The sequence below is a fragment of the Daucus carota genome, chromosome 3, assembly GCF_001625215.2.
Source record: "Daucus carota subsp. sativus chromosome 3, DH1 v3.0, whole genome shotgun sequence".
NCBI classification, from domain to species: Eukaryota; Viridiplantae; Streptophyta; class Magnoliopsida; order Apiales; family Apiaceae; genus Daucus; species Daucus carota.
Window position 1 is genome coordinate 59,723,686 of NC_030383.2, and position 18,239 is coordinate 59,741,924.

General features: G+C 35.9%; 4 protein-coding genes and 1 long non-coding RNA gene across 5 annotated transcripts; 3 read left to right on the forward strand and 2 right to left on the reverse strand.

The window, feature by feature from the left end:
• Window positions 1-670: 670 nt before the first annotated feature.
• LOC108215409 (uncharacterized) lies at window positions 671-3,509 on the forward strand. The gene is made up of 3 exons (XM_064089739.1): window positions 671-860; window positions 1,829-3,085; window positions 3,207-3,509. The coding sequence occupies exons 2-3, from the start codon at window positions 1,899-1,901 to the stop codon at window positions 3,319-3,321; spliced, it is 1,302 nt and encodes a 433-aa protein (XP_063945809.1). The 5' UTR covers window positions 671-860; window positions 1,829-1,898; the 3' UTR covers window positions 3,322-3,509.
• A 655-nt stretch (window positions 3,510-4,164) lies between these two features.
• LOC108214224 (protein CHLORORESPIRATORY REDUCTION 42, chloroplastic) lies at window positions 4,165-5,221 on the forward strand. Its single transcript, XM_017386093.2, has 2 exons — window positions 4,165-4,521; window positions 4,925-5,221. Exons 1-2 carry the CDS (start codon window positions 4,217-4,219, stop codon window positions 5,028-5,030), a joined length of 411 nt encoding a protein of 136 aa, XP_017241582.1. The 5' UTR covers window positions 4,165-4,216; the 3' UTR covers window positions 5,031-5,221.
• A 55-nt stretch (window positions 5,222-5,276) lies between these two features.
• Window positions 5,277-8,171, reverse strand: LOC108214221 (uncharacterized). The gene is made up of 7 exons (XM_017386091.2): window positions 7,331-8,171; window positions 7,154-7,244; window positions 6,918-7,063; window positions 6,588-6,831; window positions 6,359-6,463; window positions 6,064-6,246; window positions 5,277-5,975 (listed from the first exon to the last, which is right to left on the reverse strand). Exons 1-7 carry the CDS (start codon window positions 7,786-7,788, stop codon window positions 5,277-5,279), a joined length of 1,926 nt encoding a protein of 641 aa, XP_017241580.2. The 5' UTR covers window positions 7,789-8,171.
• Window positions 8,172-9,347: 1,176 nt separating this feature from the next.
• Window positions 9,348-12,408, forward strand: LOC108214225 (uncharacterized). Its single transcript, XR_001805550.2, has 2 exons — window positions 9,348-9,609; window positions 12,120-12,408. It is a non-coding gene; the product is annotated as an uncharacterized LOC108214225 (long non-coding RNA).
• Window positions 12,409-12,860: 452 nt separating this feature from the next.
• On the reverse strand, window positions 12,861-17,104 carry LOC108214223 (uncharacterized). The gene is made up of 10 exons (XM_064089740.1): window positions 16,885-17,104; window positions 16,394-16,638; window positions 15,814-16,018; window positions 15,514-15,604; window positions 15,298-15,443; window positions 14,782-15,025; window positions 14,581-14,685; window positions 14,075-14,257; window positions 13,777-13,981; window positions 12,861-13,528 (listed from the first exon to the last, which is right to left on the reverse strand). The coding sequence occupies exons 2-10, from the start codon at window positions 16,611-16,613 to the stop codon at window positions 13,044-13,046; spliced, it is 1,884 nt and encodes a 627-aa protein (XP_063945810.1). The 5' UTR covers window positions 16,614-16,638; window positions 16,885-17,104; the 3' UTR covers window positions 12,861-13,043.
• Between the last annotated feature and the right edge of the window lie 1,135 nt (window positions 17,105-18,239).

Sequence of the window (18,239 nt, forward strand, 5' to 3'; positions counted from 1 at the left end):
TACTATACTATTAAAGCTGAAATATTAAAAGTTTGATCGGTCGGTATTTGGGCCTAATTATGGGCCTATCTATGCAAACAATTATCTATTTTAATCGAAACATGTTATCTTTTCTATATTTCTAACTAAAACCACTCAATTTTCTAAATTAACATTGAGCAACATATCAATTACCTTATTTAACTAAAACACATCATCTTTTTAGATTTTCTAACTAAAACTCTCATCTTCAAAAATAATACGGGCAACATAATATAAAAAGATAACATTATTATATATAGTTATAAATAAAATAATCAATGATATTTTTCAACTAAAATTAAAATTATTTTTAAATACTCTAATGACCTCACAATAATACCGAAACATTAAAAGTTTGGCCGATCGGTCGATATGTGAGCCGAGATACGGGTCTGTTTATATAACTAATTATTCTTTTTAAGTGAAATATATTATTTTTTTATTTTTCTAACTAAAAAAACTCAATCTTCTAAAATAACATCGAGCAATATAGTAATTAATTTTTTAACTAAAACATATTATAAAATTAATTAAATTTATAATATATACTATAAAATAACAAATATATTAACCGCCCGTGCATTGCACGGGTTATAAGCTAGTATTAATTAACAATATTGATGACTAATTCCGCTTAATAAAATTTAGCAACAAAGAAATTTCTAGTAAAATTGCCTCTTCCTTCTCTCTTCTCCTCTTTCTTTCGCGAAACCCTAGACCAGAGGGAGAGACAGGAAGAGAGGGGGATAGAGAGAGAGAGATAGGGAGAGAGGGGGAGAGAGAGGGAGAGATAGAGAGGGACGGGGAGGGAGAGGTCGAAATCAAATTTCAATTTTGTGGTAATGTATAGTTAGTTTTCATATATAGGCTACTTGTATTCAGTTACATTTTGCTCTTCAATGCATTGTAACAACATTATTTGTTATTTGAGCTGCTGTGTCTGTTGAGATAGTTCTATCACGAATGGAATTATAAATTGTTTTTCATGGTGTATTCGTTAAACTAATGCTTGCGGTTTAAAACAGAATTATGTAATTAGCTTAATTCTCGGCGTTAACAAGCATGTCTTAGAGGTGAAATGTGTTAGCAGTTTGATTCTCTGAGTTAATAAGCATGCTTTAGGAAAATTCAGTTAAGTGTTTCAGTGTGATTATCATATTTGCGGGGAATTTAACTAAGCGATTTACTCTGTTAATGTTTTTGAATTGGTGACATTCGAGTTGAAGACAGAAGAGCTACTTTCTTCCTTATTTTATAGATTCACAAATACTTGATTCCTGTGTATAGTATAGCCCTTCCGACCCCTATGTGAGTGCTTTGACTGCGAGCCTGATATATATTGTCCGGTTTACGTTATTCTTATGCCTATATTGTTTACTCATTCTTTATATATTTCATGTTCCTAGATTGTTTGCAAATCTTTTTTGAAATGATTCTTAAATGATTTAGTGAGCTTTGCTTAGGTGTTTTTGTATGGAATGATTTGACATGAAGATGATCAAAAATTATGTTTACATGCATTTAGTCATTTAGACTACAGATGATCTCGATTACAAGGGGATGTAATTATCTTTTCCACGTTTTACTAGCTTAATTGCATATTATATTTTCATCCGCATCTTGCAATATATTTGACCTTCTGTCATGTTAGTGGCAAAAAATTCCATTACTTTTTTGGTTTCTTCGTAGCATTTGTACTTTGTATGCGGTGTGTTCTTTTTTTCTGATATAATGTGTGTGTATATAAATATAACTGGTAAATGGAATTTGATCAGCTCTTAATCTCCCTGATTATATTTATCTGCAGTGAGGCTTCTGGAGCAGATAGACGATATTGCATTCTATAATAAAGATTTTGGCCTTTAATTTTGAAGACAATGTCTGTAACGGCGGGCGTTAGTGATACTGTGATTGCTATTAGGGATAAGCTTAGAGGGAGAATTGGCCAAACAAAAGTCAAAAGATACTGGCCTGGTAAGGCTCCTGAATGGGCTGATGATCCTGATGAAGATGAGGATATGCGGATGACTAGGGCAGTTGCCTTAGAGAAGGCTTTTCCCAGTCATGAAGATGCTGATATTGCGAAAAGAGATGACCCCAGGCTTCGCCGTTTGGCAGAGAGCAAGATTGAAAATCGTGAAGAAGTAAGAGCTGATCACAGGCGTATTAGACAAGCTGAAATCATTTCGACTATTGAAGAGGAGAATAGGAGACAAGAAGGGCTAGATTTAGAGGAAGAGGACGAAGATGCTTTAGATGAGAGGAGGAAGAGGATTAGGGAGAAGTTGCTTCAGAGGCAGCAAGAAGAAGCGGCACTTCTTCCAGAAGAAGAGGAGGATGAAGCAGATGAAGAGGAGGAAGAAGAATCTGAATATGAGACTGATTCAGATGAAGAACAACCAGGCATTGCAATGGTGAAACCCGTCTTTGTTCCAAAGTCGGAGAGGGATACCATAGCTGAGCGTGAGAGGCTTGAGGCAGAAGACCGTGCGCTCGAGGATTTGATGAAAAAGAGATTGGAGGATAGAAAGATCGAGACCAAGCAATTAGTGGTTGAGGAGATACAGAAGGATGAACAAATTCAGAAGAATATGGAACTGAATGCTGATATTGCAGATGTTGACACTGACGATGACCTGAATGAGGCAGAGGAATATGAAGCATGGAAGGTGCGTGAGATTGCAAGGATCAAGAGGGATAGAGATGACAGAGAAGCAATGTTGAAGGAGAAGGAAGAGATAGAGAGGGTAAGAAATATGACAGAGGAAGAAAGAAGAGAGTGGGAGAGGAGAAATCCAAAGCCTGCTGCCCCATCCAAGCAGAAGTGGAGGTTTATGCAGAAATACTACCATAAGGGCGCCTTTTACCAAACAGATTCTGATGATCGCTCATCAACTGCTGGTTCAGATAATTTATTCTATCGTGATTTCTCTGCTCCAACTGGGGAGGATAAGATGGACAAGTCAATATTACCTAAAGTTATGCAGGTTAAGCATTTTGGTCGCAGTGGAAGAACAAAATGGACCCATCTTGTCAACGAGGACACTACTGATTGGAATAATCCGTAAGTGCATTATTATTCTCTTAAATTATATTATTTCAAGACCTGTATAACTTTGCTCATCAAGATTGATTGCACATTACATCTTTAAGTTCTCTAGTTGCTAATTATTGTAGTACTGCAGGTGGACTTATAATGATCCTCTTAGAGCCAAATATAATGCAAAAATGGCTGGAATGGATGCTCCAATCGCCAAACCTAAAGGAAGCAAGAAAATAAAAGACTGGGAGCCTCGATGAGCCTTTTTTTTTGTCTCACCACGTGAGGACGTGTATCAATACATAAAGAATGATTTAATTGCAATATACGCCATACTAGTGCTTTAGTTTCATTGTCTACTAAAACTTTTGTGTTTGTACTCGGCATGATCTACTTTCATGGTGCTAAACTTTTGGAACTGGGATTATGACATCCAGCATTGTTAATATGTTCTCTGTATTAGTCTATGAATTGGGTATCTGGTTAGGGTTTTAAAACTGGAGTCAAGGGGTCTCTGCAGGCATATGACTGTAAGATGGTTGTTAGTTTTACATTGGATTAAGTTTTTATTCAATATTTTATATAAAAAAAAAGACTTTTAGCGAAGGATATTTTTAATACATTAATGACTATAAATAGTGTTATATTTTACTTTTGGTGTTTCTGCTGTTACTGTAACTATATAACAAAAGTGAGATTTAAATATACATATACCTTATTCTTGGTATTTTAAAATAAGTCATCTTTAATAAAGGAATTTATATATTAGTTGAAGTTGTATGATTGTCTTGGTAATATAAATAAAATAACAGCTCTAGACTTAATAAAAGAACTTATATATTAGTTGAAGTTGTATGGTTGCACTCATAATATAAATAAACTAACAGCTCTAGAAAGTTTGCTACGTATCCCATGACTAATTCTTAAAAAATATTTTATCAATTTATTGATCACACTCCGATATTACTAAAAATCACCAATTTATTAGATAATTTTCCGATAAATCATGAATTAGTAGGTGAACGATTAGTAATTCCCGATTTATGCAGCTCAAGATAAATAATAAAACGTAGGGGGTATATATATATATATTTTGTATAATTAGCTGGGATTTCTCAGACTGAGAACCACAGAAATTTCATCACTAAATCAAGCATGGCTATGTCTATCTTCTCCACAGCAACATCACCATATCAACAATGCTCAAGATGTGACACCAGTAGGCTTCACCCACTCGGCCATGCAAATTCTTCAAAAACAACCTCATTTTCTGTCAAGTGTGAACTAAAAGAAGACTCGTTATCTAGTAGTGTACAAGGCAAGGAGAGAGGCAAAGGAAGTGCACTTAAAGTAGGGTCTCCCGTTATAGTTATAGAGGCTCCCCAGATGCTGAAAACTGCTGCTTCTGTTCCCTGTCTCAGGGTTAATTCTGGCTTAGTCAATCCTGGTGATGTTGGAAGGTCAGCTCGCTCGCGCACACACTGAGGGAGAGAGAGAGACAGACAGAGAGAGAGAGAGAGAGAGAAAACGGGAGAGGGAGGGAGGGAGAGAGATAGCGTGATAGAGGGAGTGGGAGAGGGGGGAGAGAGAGGGAGGGAGGGAGAGAGAGAGGGGGAGAGAGAGAGAGAGGGAGAGGGAGGGAGAGGGAGAGGGAGAGGGAGAGGGAGGGAGGGAGGGAGAGGGGGAGCGAGCAAGAGAGAGGGAGAGACAGAGGGAGAGAGAGAGGGACGGAGAGGGGGAGAGAGAGGAGGCAGGAAGGAGAGAGTCTTTTTTTCTTATCTCATAAGTTTCATTAGTATAAGATTACGCCACCCTTATTTTTTTCTTCCTATCAAATGAATCTTACATTGTTCTATAATGCAGGATCATATCAAGAAAACCGATGGATGTATGGGCTATTCGCCTCTCCATTGGAACTTATCTCATCGACGGAAGATACTTCAAACCACTGGAGCTAGAAGCAGAATGAGATCTCTTTTTATCACCCAAAATCAAACTTCATCCACAAAGAACATCTTCAAAATGGAATATGTATGTACAGTCAAGGAGATCTGAGAGTTTGCAAAACTACTAGACAAAACTTTATTGAGTAATGACTATAGCTACAGTTCAAAATTACTTCTCTTCAAATCCTATGTAATGACTATGATTTCAATGTGATATACTTCTGTTACTAATTGCTAAAAGAATAAACAGAAAGGTAAAAAACTATAGCCTACTTATCCCTGACTCCGACAGCATTGGTCTGTAGACCAAATCCAAAAGGAAACAATGGATCATACTCTGTATCTCCGAAGTTCATTGGAAGCTGATCTACTCTCCTGAACCACGTACGAGGTAGTTTCCCACTAAAACCATAGTCGCCATAAAGAACATCAGCGACACCCTGACCTTCACTACCTGGCAACCAAGCTGCCACAAAAGCTTCAACAGATGGAAGTATTGGTTCGATCACAAGAGGCCTGCCTGAGATTAAGATGACAACACATTTCACATTGTCACAGACATTCTTGATTGTGGTTAGTCCTTCTGCAGGAATTGTGAGGTTTAAATTGTCTCCTTTTGTTTCTGCAGTTGGAGACTCTCCCACAACTACTATGGCATAGTCAAATTTCTTTGATTTGATGAAATTTGCATCAGGGTTCTTCTTGTAAACAATTTTTGTACTCGGGTCAATGGTGGCGCGTATGCCACCTAGAATTGTGGTTCCTCTGGTCATGTTGTTGCCGGCTTGTCCTTGCCATGTTATAGTCCATCCTCCGCATTGATTTCCCAGATCATCTGCATGACTTCCCGCGACTAATATTTCTCCTCCCTTTCTAGGCAAAGGGAGCATAGGTGTAACTCCAAATTTACCATTTTTCAGAAGTACTAAAGATTTTCTTGCTGCTTCCCTCGCCAACTCTCTATGTTCCTGCCAAATTTTTATCATTTGGTTAGCGAAAACCAAAAAACAAGAGGCCGGAATTCACAGTCTGTTTTAGGTAAGAGGGTCTCATTACCTTACTTCCGAGGTAACTGATAAAGCTTTCGTCAGACATGGGACTTTCAAATAGGCCAGCAATGAACTTGACTCTCAGAATTCTTGATACTGCATCATCAATACGACTCATGGGAATGACTTTCTTCTTGACTAAAGAAGTCAAAACATTGCTGAATTCAGCGTAATTGTAAGGAAGCATGATCTGAAAACCAGTCATGTAAAAGCAAGATTATGATTCCCTCAATGGTTTAATCTGTATAATCACAAGCAAGCATATCAGTTCTGCATTTGCAGTTGAGAAAAACTGAACTCACCATGTCAAGACCAGCAAGAATCGAAGCTTGGATGGAAAATGTGTAGTTTGCATGTGGTGGTGTAGTGATTCTGTCGATACCTTCATAATCAGAAATGACAATACCCTGAAGATTATGATAACAAAACTACATATAACACAATTCTGAAGAAGTTCTGAAGAAATAGTAAAATTAATATACACTCTTTGTATACTATCTGTGGACACGCGATTTGCAGATTGATGCATACCTTGAATCCTAGTTTCCCCTTGAGATAATTAGTAACGAGATCATGATTAGCATGCATCTTGAGTCCATTCCAGCTTGAATACGACACCATGACAGTTGCAATGCCCTTCTGAATGGCGTCCGGGTAGGCAGGCATGTGAATGCTCAGCAATTCTTCCCAGCTAACAACCGTGTTATTCTCATTGATTCCATTTACAGTGCCACCGTCTCCTACATAGTGCTTTGCACTACCCATAACCTTTGTTCTTGATCAAGAAATACGTAACTGAGTCAGACATTTCAAAAACAAATTAAACAATCTGCAGAACTACAGAGCATTATCTACACTTACTTTCCACCAATATAAGGATAGCCCTTGGGCATATCAGCAGGGATTTCGCCTTGTAAACCAGATATGTGTTCTGTCATTTGCTGCACCACAGTGTGATCTTCGCTGAAGCTTTCATAACATCGACCCCATCTGGGATCTCTACACACCTTAACAATGCAAGTGGTTTTAACCAACACAATTCAGTGCATACTATAATACCTAAAACCACAAGGACAAGCTTTGTAATGAAAGTGTACCGCGATACATGGAGCAAAAGCATACTGCATGCCAGTAGCCCTGACTTCCAGAGCAGTTGCAGCACCAATCCTTTTCACCAGATCAGGATCCCTGAACGTTACATCCAAATATATCAAAATCTTCGTGCTAAGCCAATTTCACAAGACCATCATAGCATCTTAGCATCATATTCATACCTGGTTGCTCCAAGGCCAACATTATGGGGAAATATGGTGGCATTATAAACATTATTATTCCCATGAACCGCGTCAATCCCATAAAACACTGGAATCCCCAGCCTCGTCGAAACAGCACCCTTCTGAAACTCATTAACCATTCTGATCCACTCCTCAGCAGTGGCATTCTGACAAGGCCAGCTTCCACCACCACTCAATATGCTTCCAACTCCAAATTCTCTCACAATCTCTGCTGTCAGATTCTTGCGCTCCAGCTGCATCATCTGTCCAATTTTCTCCCTCAAAGTCATTCTTCTCAGAAGATCCTCAACCCGAGCCTCGACAGGCTGCCTCGGGTCCTTGTACAGCACATTCTGATCTCCATTCTGCAATATTGCTGTAATTCTTGTTGTCACATAAAAACATGCCAGAAGAAAGAGCACAACTGCATGAACTGAGATTTTGATAGTGATTTTCATGGGGTTTTGGCAGAGAAAATCTCTGTTTTCAAACTCTGCAAACAAAGTACAATTCAACAATGTATCACAATCTTTATGCAACAGTTAATTTAGACTTCAGAGATCAAGATTTGCAGGTACTATATCTTAGTTGCATATTTTAATATATTTATACTTAAAACCAAGTGCTATTTATGTAAAGTTAATTGATTGATTAGCTTTCCAAGAAAGATGAGATTATGTTCATTGTCATTACATCTTTGAAACGTTATCTTTTTAAATCTATTTACGGAAAATGTCAAATACTTCGAAAAGTGTTTTCAAAATTTTTCCCAAAAATATGATTGGTTCTTTCGACACTATTAATAATCGGACTTGCACATAAACTATGAACTATCTAATTAAAATTAAAATTAGCTATCCATTATTGGGTATATAAAATTCTCTCTATTTAATCTCGATTTATTATCCTCGTTATCTTTTAAAATCTATTTTTAGACAAGATTATTGTAATGGTATAGATGATGACTACAATAATTATTTCCCCCCTACAAATTAGCCTGCATGCATAATAATACTATATGAAATTCACGAGAAAAAACGTGATTTTGACTGATATATTTAAACATTTAAGATACAGGATATTAGAAAAAATGATTGATTGCCTGTATTGGCATAATTAATTTCAATATGTATTGAAAAAGATAAATTGTGTGAAAACCCACTAGAGGAAGTAATTGAAAAGATAAGATCATACCAGAAGAGTATGAAATTGAAAGGATCATTAGCATAAATATATATATATATATGTTCTTAACTGAGCTTATCATAGAAAGTTGACAACTTCTTATTGCACTTTACAAGCAACCTCGTGTCCTCAGAATCTATCATATTATTTCCTTAATATAAAGGAAAAGGGGTATGGCATTTAGTTCAAATTCTGTTATATTATCGATAAGTATTAATGGATTGTATCATATTTTGATTTTTTTCAGATTCAGAAATAGAGAGTCGTTAGGATTTAAGTACAATGATTCAAAATCTCATGTACGGGACAATCACACAAAATCTATCATTTCATGAAGTTCAAAAAAATCCATTAATATTTGAATACCATTAGATTTTGTAACGACCGTGAAAATTCCTAAGTACGTAAACGTGCTATTATTTTATATAGGTTTCTTTAATAAGAGGACAATTATATTATTTTTTTTAAATTTTATTTTATATCCCAAATATTGTGAAAATAGTTGAACGAGAGAATTGGGTAAAAAGAATCGAGTCTTATGAAATACGGATCTTTATTAAATTAGACGAAATTCACTAGTTGGGATATCGAGCCATATGGTAAAAACGCTCAATAAATTATGTATATTTAAAATTAGACTTATATACAAAGTAATTATATTATATTAGAAAATATTCGTTGCAGATAAATTTAGATTATTAGTAACTAGAAAATTTGTATATTAGGAAGACTAAATAACAGTTAGAATTTAGATTAATAAATAAACTAGTAATTAGGTAATATTATTTATTAAAATAGATTATATGTAAGTGTGTAAATAAAAAAAAAAATGTTTAGTGGAGGCCAAGTAATGACACATATTCCTTGATGATTATTTATAATTAAGGACAAATGTTTATAGTTATTGCAAGCTAGTAGTCCTTATTTGCAAATATTAATAGTTAGTAAAATAAATACCCAAAAATTGGGATTTTAGGCATAAACCACTTGAGTTAAAAGAAAGTAGAGAGAAAAAGAAGGAAGAGAGGAAATAAGAAGAAGAAAGAAAGAGGAAAAAGGAAGGAAAGATGACTAAATTAGAGCTGATTAAAAAGGTAATTGCTTTCTTGTTACTTTTATTTCTAATTTTAGTATATTGCAAGAGAATCTTGCATTAAATACAACAATATTTACGTATTGTTTAAGATCCCACTTTGCAAATGAGGTTATACTACTTTACTCTTGAAAATTTGTTTAAATTTATATGTACGAGGCTTTTACATTTGAGATTTATGTTTAATTGGGTTTATCCCCAAATTTCATAAAATTAGGGTTTTTAAATCTGATTTGGGGCTTTTAGGTGTTAATCACACAATTGATACTGTTGGTGTTTGGGGTTGGACGGGAGGTGGTCGAATTGGGAGGAGAAGTGGCCGGAGCGCCGTCCCGACGTCGTCACCGACGGACGCTCGCGTCGGAGGGCAGACGATGGGGGACTGGAAGAGAGAGAGAGAGAGAGAGAGAGAGAGAGAGGAAAAAAGGGAGAGGAAACTATTGAGCCGCCGGAGATTTCCTCCGGCCGGCTGTGGAGGTGGTGACGAAAGAAAGGAAGAGATGAGGGAGGATGAACAAGGGCAGTTTGGTAAATTGATTATGTATATATGGATTCCGATAATTAGTCTGCTGGGTAAACTATTGTTGTCGGATTGTAAAATAAATTGCATCTTTGGATTCTTTGCGGAAAAATAGATGGAATAGGCTTTTGATTCGTTGAAAACGGATTAAAAACGAAGAATATATGAGCGGTCAAAGTTTCACCATTAGAGTTGACTTCGAGGAGAGAGAAAGTGTTGGTGAGGTTGAGGAAGATGATGATGTGGCAACTTCTGATTGGCTAAAATATTTAAGATTAGTATTTAATTAATTTGAGGGATTAAATGATAGAATTATTAGAAGTGTAAAATATGAATGTTTAAGTAAATAATTTTTCGGATTTAATGGTGAAGTCTAATTTTGAGTTCGAGAAATATTAAATAAAATTATATTTTGGGTGATTTAATAAATAATTAATGAATTTATGAAAATGGTTAATAATTGGTTAATGAGGCACTTTAGAGGAAGTGGGACTTTGGGAAATCGACATAATAATAAGAATGGAACAAATTAGAGATATTTGTGTGAATTATTGTCGCGAATAAATAAATTGTAAGTAAGGATTTATAATACAAGATTTAAAGATTTGATTAATGAATTTATAGTTGATTATTCGAGATCATTATTTAAAGTGGAGGTTACTAAATTTATCATTTCATGTGGTATAGAATATTTATTATCTGGAGGGTGAGCTCAATTATCCAAATTGAGACAAGAATATTTTTATTTACCGAGGGAAGCCAGGCAAGTTCACTTAATCCCTTCCTTGTTGTGCCAAAATTGTGCTTTTATTCTGTCCAATGTGCTTATATTTATGTATAAAATGTTTGATGTCCCGATAATTCGAAACAATTGCTAACTTTGGAAGATTAAATCGAGGAGATCGACTGAAGATTTCTGTTCTATATTAAACTTTTGCAAAGGCAACTTTTCTTCGCAACTAGAGTCTACCCATCATTCGGGTCGACTTATGTTTTTCTCAAGTCCCTTAATATTGTTTGTCCCGGACTGACTTCACTTGAGAAATTCGTTTTTATTCTTGAATTATTATTTCATTATGGGAATTGTTCATTCAGATGGTTTTAAACCAACGATCATACATTTTATATTATTGTTTAGTTATCGAGCCCCTTTCTATTGATTTCATTCATTCTTCAAATATTATTTTGTTTCAGATCAACTTCATTTGAGAATTTCGTTCCTATTCTTGAGCTGTTACGAGAATTGTTGATTTCAGATTGTTCTAAATCAAGGATCATTTACCAAACGTTATAGCTTAATTTCGAGCCATATTTTTGATTCTTTCTTATTCTCGATATTATACCTTTTTCTACATATCATCTCTTGAAAATGATTATTCACATTAGACATGTTCAGTTAGCCAGATTTCAGTTTAATATCTCTAATTCGTTTTGTATTCCGACTCAGATTGTTTGACTTTTTCTCAATCTGAGAAATTTTCGTTCGATGTTGTAAAGGGTGCAATTGTTCGCATCTGAGAAAAGAATGAGGAGTTTATTGAGACGAAAAGAGTTTTGTTGTACTCTGGGAAAGATTTCGGAATACTGGTCAACACGAATGATTTGCATTCGTGGTAGAAAAGAGAATGAACAGTGTCCCTTTGTGGGAAGATTTTAAGGGTTGAAAATGATAACCCTTGTGCTAGCAAAGTGTGGGTGTGGGGTGGCGCCATTCGACAGTCGCGATCAGGCTGCGAGGGCGACACAGGGTGGTACTCGCTCAATGGTAGTGATCGAGCCTTGTGTGGGACCACTGGGATGGAGACCAGTAATTGATATTTTATTCTTTCTTGAACTCTATATGTGTGTTTGATTGCAGCACTTCCTTTGAATCTGCTTAATTGACCTGTGTAAATCCTTTTGTGATTTATCTTGTGATGATTTATGCGTCATAGTGGACTTGCTGAGCATTCAATTGCTCATACTTGCAATTCTTTATTTCTTTTAAACAGTAAAAACAGAATAATGCGTGATTGAGAAGAACAATCCGGAAGCGCACAATAGCACGAACAAGGACAAGGCGTGAGGCAGTGGCAAGATGAATGGTGGGAAGACTTGTTCCCGTGACGAGGATAAGTGTAATATCGACCCTGGACTTGTGGGGCAAGATATGCATTGTAAAACAGGTATGCCGAAGTGGTGTGACGGCCTGGATCCGAGGGATACGGATCTGGGGGCGTTACAGATTTTAATAAAAATTTAAATAATCCTTATTGAATACAATCGGATTTTTAAACATAATCGAATATCAGCAGATTTTATAGCATAATTTAAAATATCAGTTGAATTTCTTCAAAAAAAAAAAATATCAGTTGAATATCTCAAGATTCTGATACATTTTTTAAAATCCGACTTGAAATTTGAATACACCCTGGAATCTCAAGAAATACACATCCTTAATTGACATTATCACACTGATGATAACACAGGGAAAAAATAAATTATGACGGAATTTGGATACGTAAATTGCATTGCAGATGACTTTTGTTAATATTGTATACCGGCAAAAGATTAGATGAATGAAAGGATGATCAACCAGAAAGATAGATGAATACAGAAACTTTAACAAAACATGGCTCTGATCACAGATGGAGAAAGCTGCATTTACCCATATGGGCATCTGTTTAAGGCAATTATCAACTTCAAATATCTCACGATATCTGCAAAAATGACTGGTGTAGGATATGTAGTCATAGCTTAATTATGGAGTTTCATTACAGAATCAAACCCTTTTACAATCCCTTCTAACTTGGAGAAAATACTGAGTTACATACTTCAGTAATTAGAAGGGATATGCAGACACCCTCACAATTCATTCTAGTATATTACACTAACTCACATACAAAGCCACAAAGTTCAATAGTAGTATGCTTCTTTTAGTTTACGATGGCCTTTGTTGTTAGGCCGAATCCGAAAGGAAACAAAGGATCATAATGTGCATCACCGACATTCATTGGAAGCTGATCAACTGTGCGGAACCAAGTTCTTGCAAGCTTGCCAGTAAATGCATGATCACCGAATAGTGCATCAGTAACACCTTGGCCTTCAGTTCCTGGAAGCCATGCAGCCACAAATGCATCAGTGTTTGAAATATAGGGCTCAATGACAAGAGGACGCCCGGAGATGAGGACGACGACACATTTGACAGCTTTGCACACGTTGGTTATGGTGCTGGCGCCAGGTTCTGGTATTGTTAGATTTGTGTTATCACCGTCAAATTCAGCGTAAGGTGGTTCACCGACAACAACAATTGCGTAAGAGAATTCATTGGACTTGACGAATTCTGTGTCGGGGTTTGCATTGTAGATGACTTTTGTTGAAGGATCAACTGCTTTTGTCACAGCAGTTAATATTGTAGTACCTGCATAAAATAGATTTATGAAAGGATTAGTGAATATAGCAACTGCTATTTGTCATCTTGCCTTGATATATTAACAAAGCAAACATGCCATTCATTATAGATGATGAAGTATGAAGCACAGTGTCTAAGAAACGGAATAATGCAACTTGGTGGAGGTTTTCGTTTACTGATTCTATTAGTGGTTTGGTAATGTGAGGCTAATCTATATATAATAATGTAAAAAATAATTATGTCTATAACAGACATACCAACAGTATGGTCATTTCCCTGAAGACCCTGCCACTCGATAGTCCATCCCCCACATTGATAACCTAAGTCATTGGCGTGAGTTCCAGCAACAAGTATTTTTGGGGCTTTCTTCGGAAGTGGGAGCAAAGGTGTAGCGGAAGTTTTTCCATTCTTCAGAAGTACAAGAGATTTTCTTACAGCTTCCCTAGCCAACTGTCTGTGCTCCTGTTCAAGGGATTTTATAAAGTTCTTTTACACTCGTAGATTATTATATAATTGTAATCACACAAGACTTGTTTTAGAGTTTCAATAGTAAACCTGACTTCCTAGCTGCGCAGCAAGGCTTAGATCAGCCAGTGGCTTCTCAAAAAGACCCATTACAAACTTGACCCTCAAAATCCTCTTTACAGCATCATCAATCCTGCTCATAGGCACAATATTATTCTTCACCTGCAAGATCAAATCGTCTACGAACTCTGTGAAGTTCTCAGGAACCATCATCTGCAACACATCAAGAACACCTATATCAGAAAGCAACGTCATAGCGTGCATTTTACTTTTCTAAATTATTATTCCAGTCTTGAATGTACATTCATAGACTTGATTTGTTTTTATTTTTAGTATTAGTTGCCAAAACATGCATCAGAGCACTACAATGAATCTATTGGTCACAGTCAACTGAACATAAAGGTAAGTGATAATTTAGGAAGCTGAAGATCCGTGTAATGAGATGCTCATTACTCATAAACTGAGTGTTATCGGCAAAACCTGTCAACTGCATAATCCAAAAATAAAAAAACACGCAGAGACAGAGCCAGACTGACCATGTCTATTCCTGCCTGAACACCAGCTTGAACTGAATAAGAATAGTTTGAATGAGGTGGCGAAGTAATCTTGTCAATACCCTCCCAGTCTGATATGACAAAACCCTGGAATATAATCCGCAAAATTGTTATGTTAAAAACATTCATCTGTTTTATTTTTTAAGAGAATGACTTTGTCTTCTAATTAAATAAGTTTATTACCCTGAACTTGAGCTTGTCCTTAAGAAAGCCAGTTACAAGGTCACGATTTCCGTGCATCTTTTTACCATTCCAGCTTGAGTAGGAAACCATTACAGTCGCCACACCCTTTCTGATGGAGTCAAGGTACGCAGGCATGTGGATGCTAAGCAAGTGATTAAAGTCTATCACCGTGTTGTTTTCATCAATGCCTTTGACCGTGCCACCATCTCCAACAAAATGCTTTGCACAGGCCACAACTTTCGTCCTTTACCATATAGCAAACAATTTGTTAAGGGAACAACTTTGCACTAGAGAAATATTATCAAATTATATAGCTATGTTATCCTAGCTATATAGCAAACAGTTAAGTTTTATTTGGTAACTGAAAAATGAGTTATGCTAATATGATCCTAGCTTGCCAAGAAGGTTTTAATGAAATCACAATAACCTAGCATTATAATAATCAGTTATAAAGCCTTAGTTGTCAATGAAGAGGTAATATGATAAAGATGTTCGTAGCAAGGTATAGTATCTTACTGGTCGCCGACAAAAGGGACGCCCTTGCGAGAGTTAGTTGGCATGTCGCCCTGTAAACCAGGTATAATTTCAGTCATTGCTTGAACAATCTTATGATCTTCGCTATAGCTTTCATAACAACGGCCCCATCGTGGGTCACGGCAAACCTGTAAAAGAAAGCTATAAGAAACTGAACAGAGCATAGCACTTTGTAGCAAAGCTTTGGTCCAAGCATACCGCAATACAAGGAGCAAATGTGTAAGGAATTCCAGTAGCCCTGACTTCAAGAGCTGTTGCAGCCCCTATTTTCTTGACAAGTTCAGGATCTCTGTTAAGATTAATTAAATTTAAATACTTAGCAAGTTATTTAAGTATATAATATCGGGTACCAGACATGTTAACAAAAATGTTGCACAATTGTAGAATTAATTAAAGCCTACATTACAATAGTAAAATTAATTAAAGAACTGATAGCACAGATCCATGGTTCGAATCGCAGACTAAACAAAATGCTCTAAAAGGTGTTGGCCAACTTGCCTGGTAACTCCGAGGCCAACATTGTGAGGAAAAATCGTTGCACCATAGACATTGTTATGGCCATGAATGGCATCAATACCGTAAAGCATAGGAATTCCAAGCCTTGTCGAAAGAGCACCCTTCTGAAACTCATTAACCATATTAACCCAAGTTTCAGCCGATGCTTTTGGTGCTGGCACACTCCCTCCACCACTCAATATACTACCTGCTCAATCAAATTCATCCTCCATCAGATCCAAATACGCACAAAGAGATCCAAATACACACAAAGAAAGTAAACAGTTAATGTATGTTGAGTGTTAACATATGCTTATGATCCAAAGTGCACTTATTTTCGAACAAAATTATTCAAAGGAAGTTAATTGCTCATCATGTATGTAAAAATATGCCAATACTCGTGTATATTACACACACACACACACACACACACACACAGAGTTCTTGAAATACACAGACTTACAATTCATAATTTCCCACTTAATACAAGTATAGTACATTTAGATAAAGGGTATAACCAAACACAAACATATGGAGTTCTTGAAATGGTTATACATTATAATATAAGAGTGAATAAATTTACCAATAAAATACTGCTTCATAATATCTGGTGAAGCAATCTTGCGCTCAATCTGAGTCATCTGACCAACCTTTTCTTCAAGTGTCATTCTTTTCATCAAATCCTTGATCCTTACACCCAAAGGCTGTTTTGGGTCTTTATATTTCATGTATTCTGCTTCTGAAACAGCTACCATACAGCACAACAACAAGAACCCTATAAAGGGTACTCCAATCCTCCCCATTTTGGTCACAACTCTTACTTCAAACCTACAACACACACAGATACATGTTATAAATCATTAGCTAAATCAAGAAAAGTACAAAAAGTTTCCATTTTGTTTATTTTGTCCAATGACAGAGAGAGAGAGGGAGGGAGAGAGGGAGGGGGATAGAGAGAGACAGAGAGAGAGAGGGAGAGAGGGGGGGAGGGGGAGGGAGAGAGGGGGGGAGGAGTGAGGGAGAGAGGGGGGGAGGAGTGAGGGAGAGAGAGTGCAAGAGGGAGAGAGAGATTACTGGGGGAATGCAAGAAAATCCAAGCAGAACCTGAAGTGAAGAGAGAGAGAGATTACTGGGGAAATGCAAGTAAATCTAAGGCAAAATCTGAAGTGAAGAGTGAAGTGTTGAGTGGTGTGTGAATATAGGAATGAGAGGGTGGGGTGTGTCAGCTTTTAAGTAGAGTGGGCTAGCTGTGGAGAGTGTCTAGATAATGTTGAGTTCAGACAAAGAAACGTTGGGTGTCGATTGTCCTACTATCATTCTGCGTTGGAACGAGTGATTTTCACATCGGTTCATGTTTCTCTTTTTTTGGCTTTTTCATTCAAATTTTTAAATTTCCGTCCGTTAGGAATTGTGGCAGTTTAGACGGTATCCAAAATCATACCCCAATAAATCATCCCTCCGTTTCAAATTAAGTGTCATTAAAAAATTATTTTAAGAGTTATTTTAATATCCTGTGGTTGTATCGCTTTATAAAATAATACTCTTTCGTCTCATTTTACATGTCTTTTTAGAAAAAAAATAGTTAAAAAAACCGCGCTTCGCGGCGGCGTGATAAATTTTGATATGAATTAGAATTATAATAGGATAAAAATTATTTGGAGTCATCTTCCCATTAAACATATCACAAATAAAAAATATTATAATTGATATAAAAATTTGTTTAAGTGATCATCCTGTCAAACACAAAACTAATAATAAAATTAGTTCGAACCCCCCTCCCGTCAAAGACAATATTAATCCATAATTATTATTTTTATGATAAATTAAATATTATAATTTAGATCAAAATTAGTTTGAGCCACTCTCTTGTCAAACACAATACTTATAACAAAACATTACTCCCTCCATCCCATTTTAAGCGTCCTGTTATGACTTATAACGATCAAATTGACCAAATTTTGACCAAGCATAAAAATAAATTCATTATTATTTTGAAAAACTAAAAATTACATTTTATAGTATATTGTATGTATTTTATAATAACATAATTTTTTTTACTTTTAAAATTTATATTATATGTGTAAATCTCAGTCAAAATTTGGTCAATTTGACCATTCAAAAGTTAAACAGGACACTTAAAATGAGATGGAGGAAGTATAATTTATATATTAGTTTGAGTCATTTTAGTGTCAAACACAATACTAATAAAAATTATTCTAATTATGACAAAATTAGAGATTATTTTGAATTGTGTAACAAAAAAATATATTATAACATAGATAAAAAATTATTTTAGCGACTTTACCGTCAAACATAATACTAATAGAAAATTTATTATTATTTGGATAAAAATTAGTTTGGGCCGCCTCCCGTGCCCGTCAAACGATATACTAATCAAGAACCATTTACATTATCATAAAATCAATATA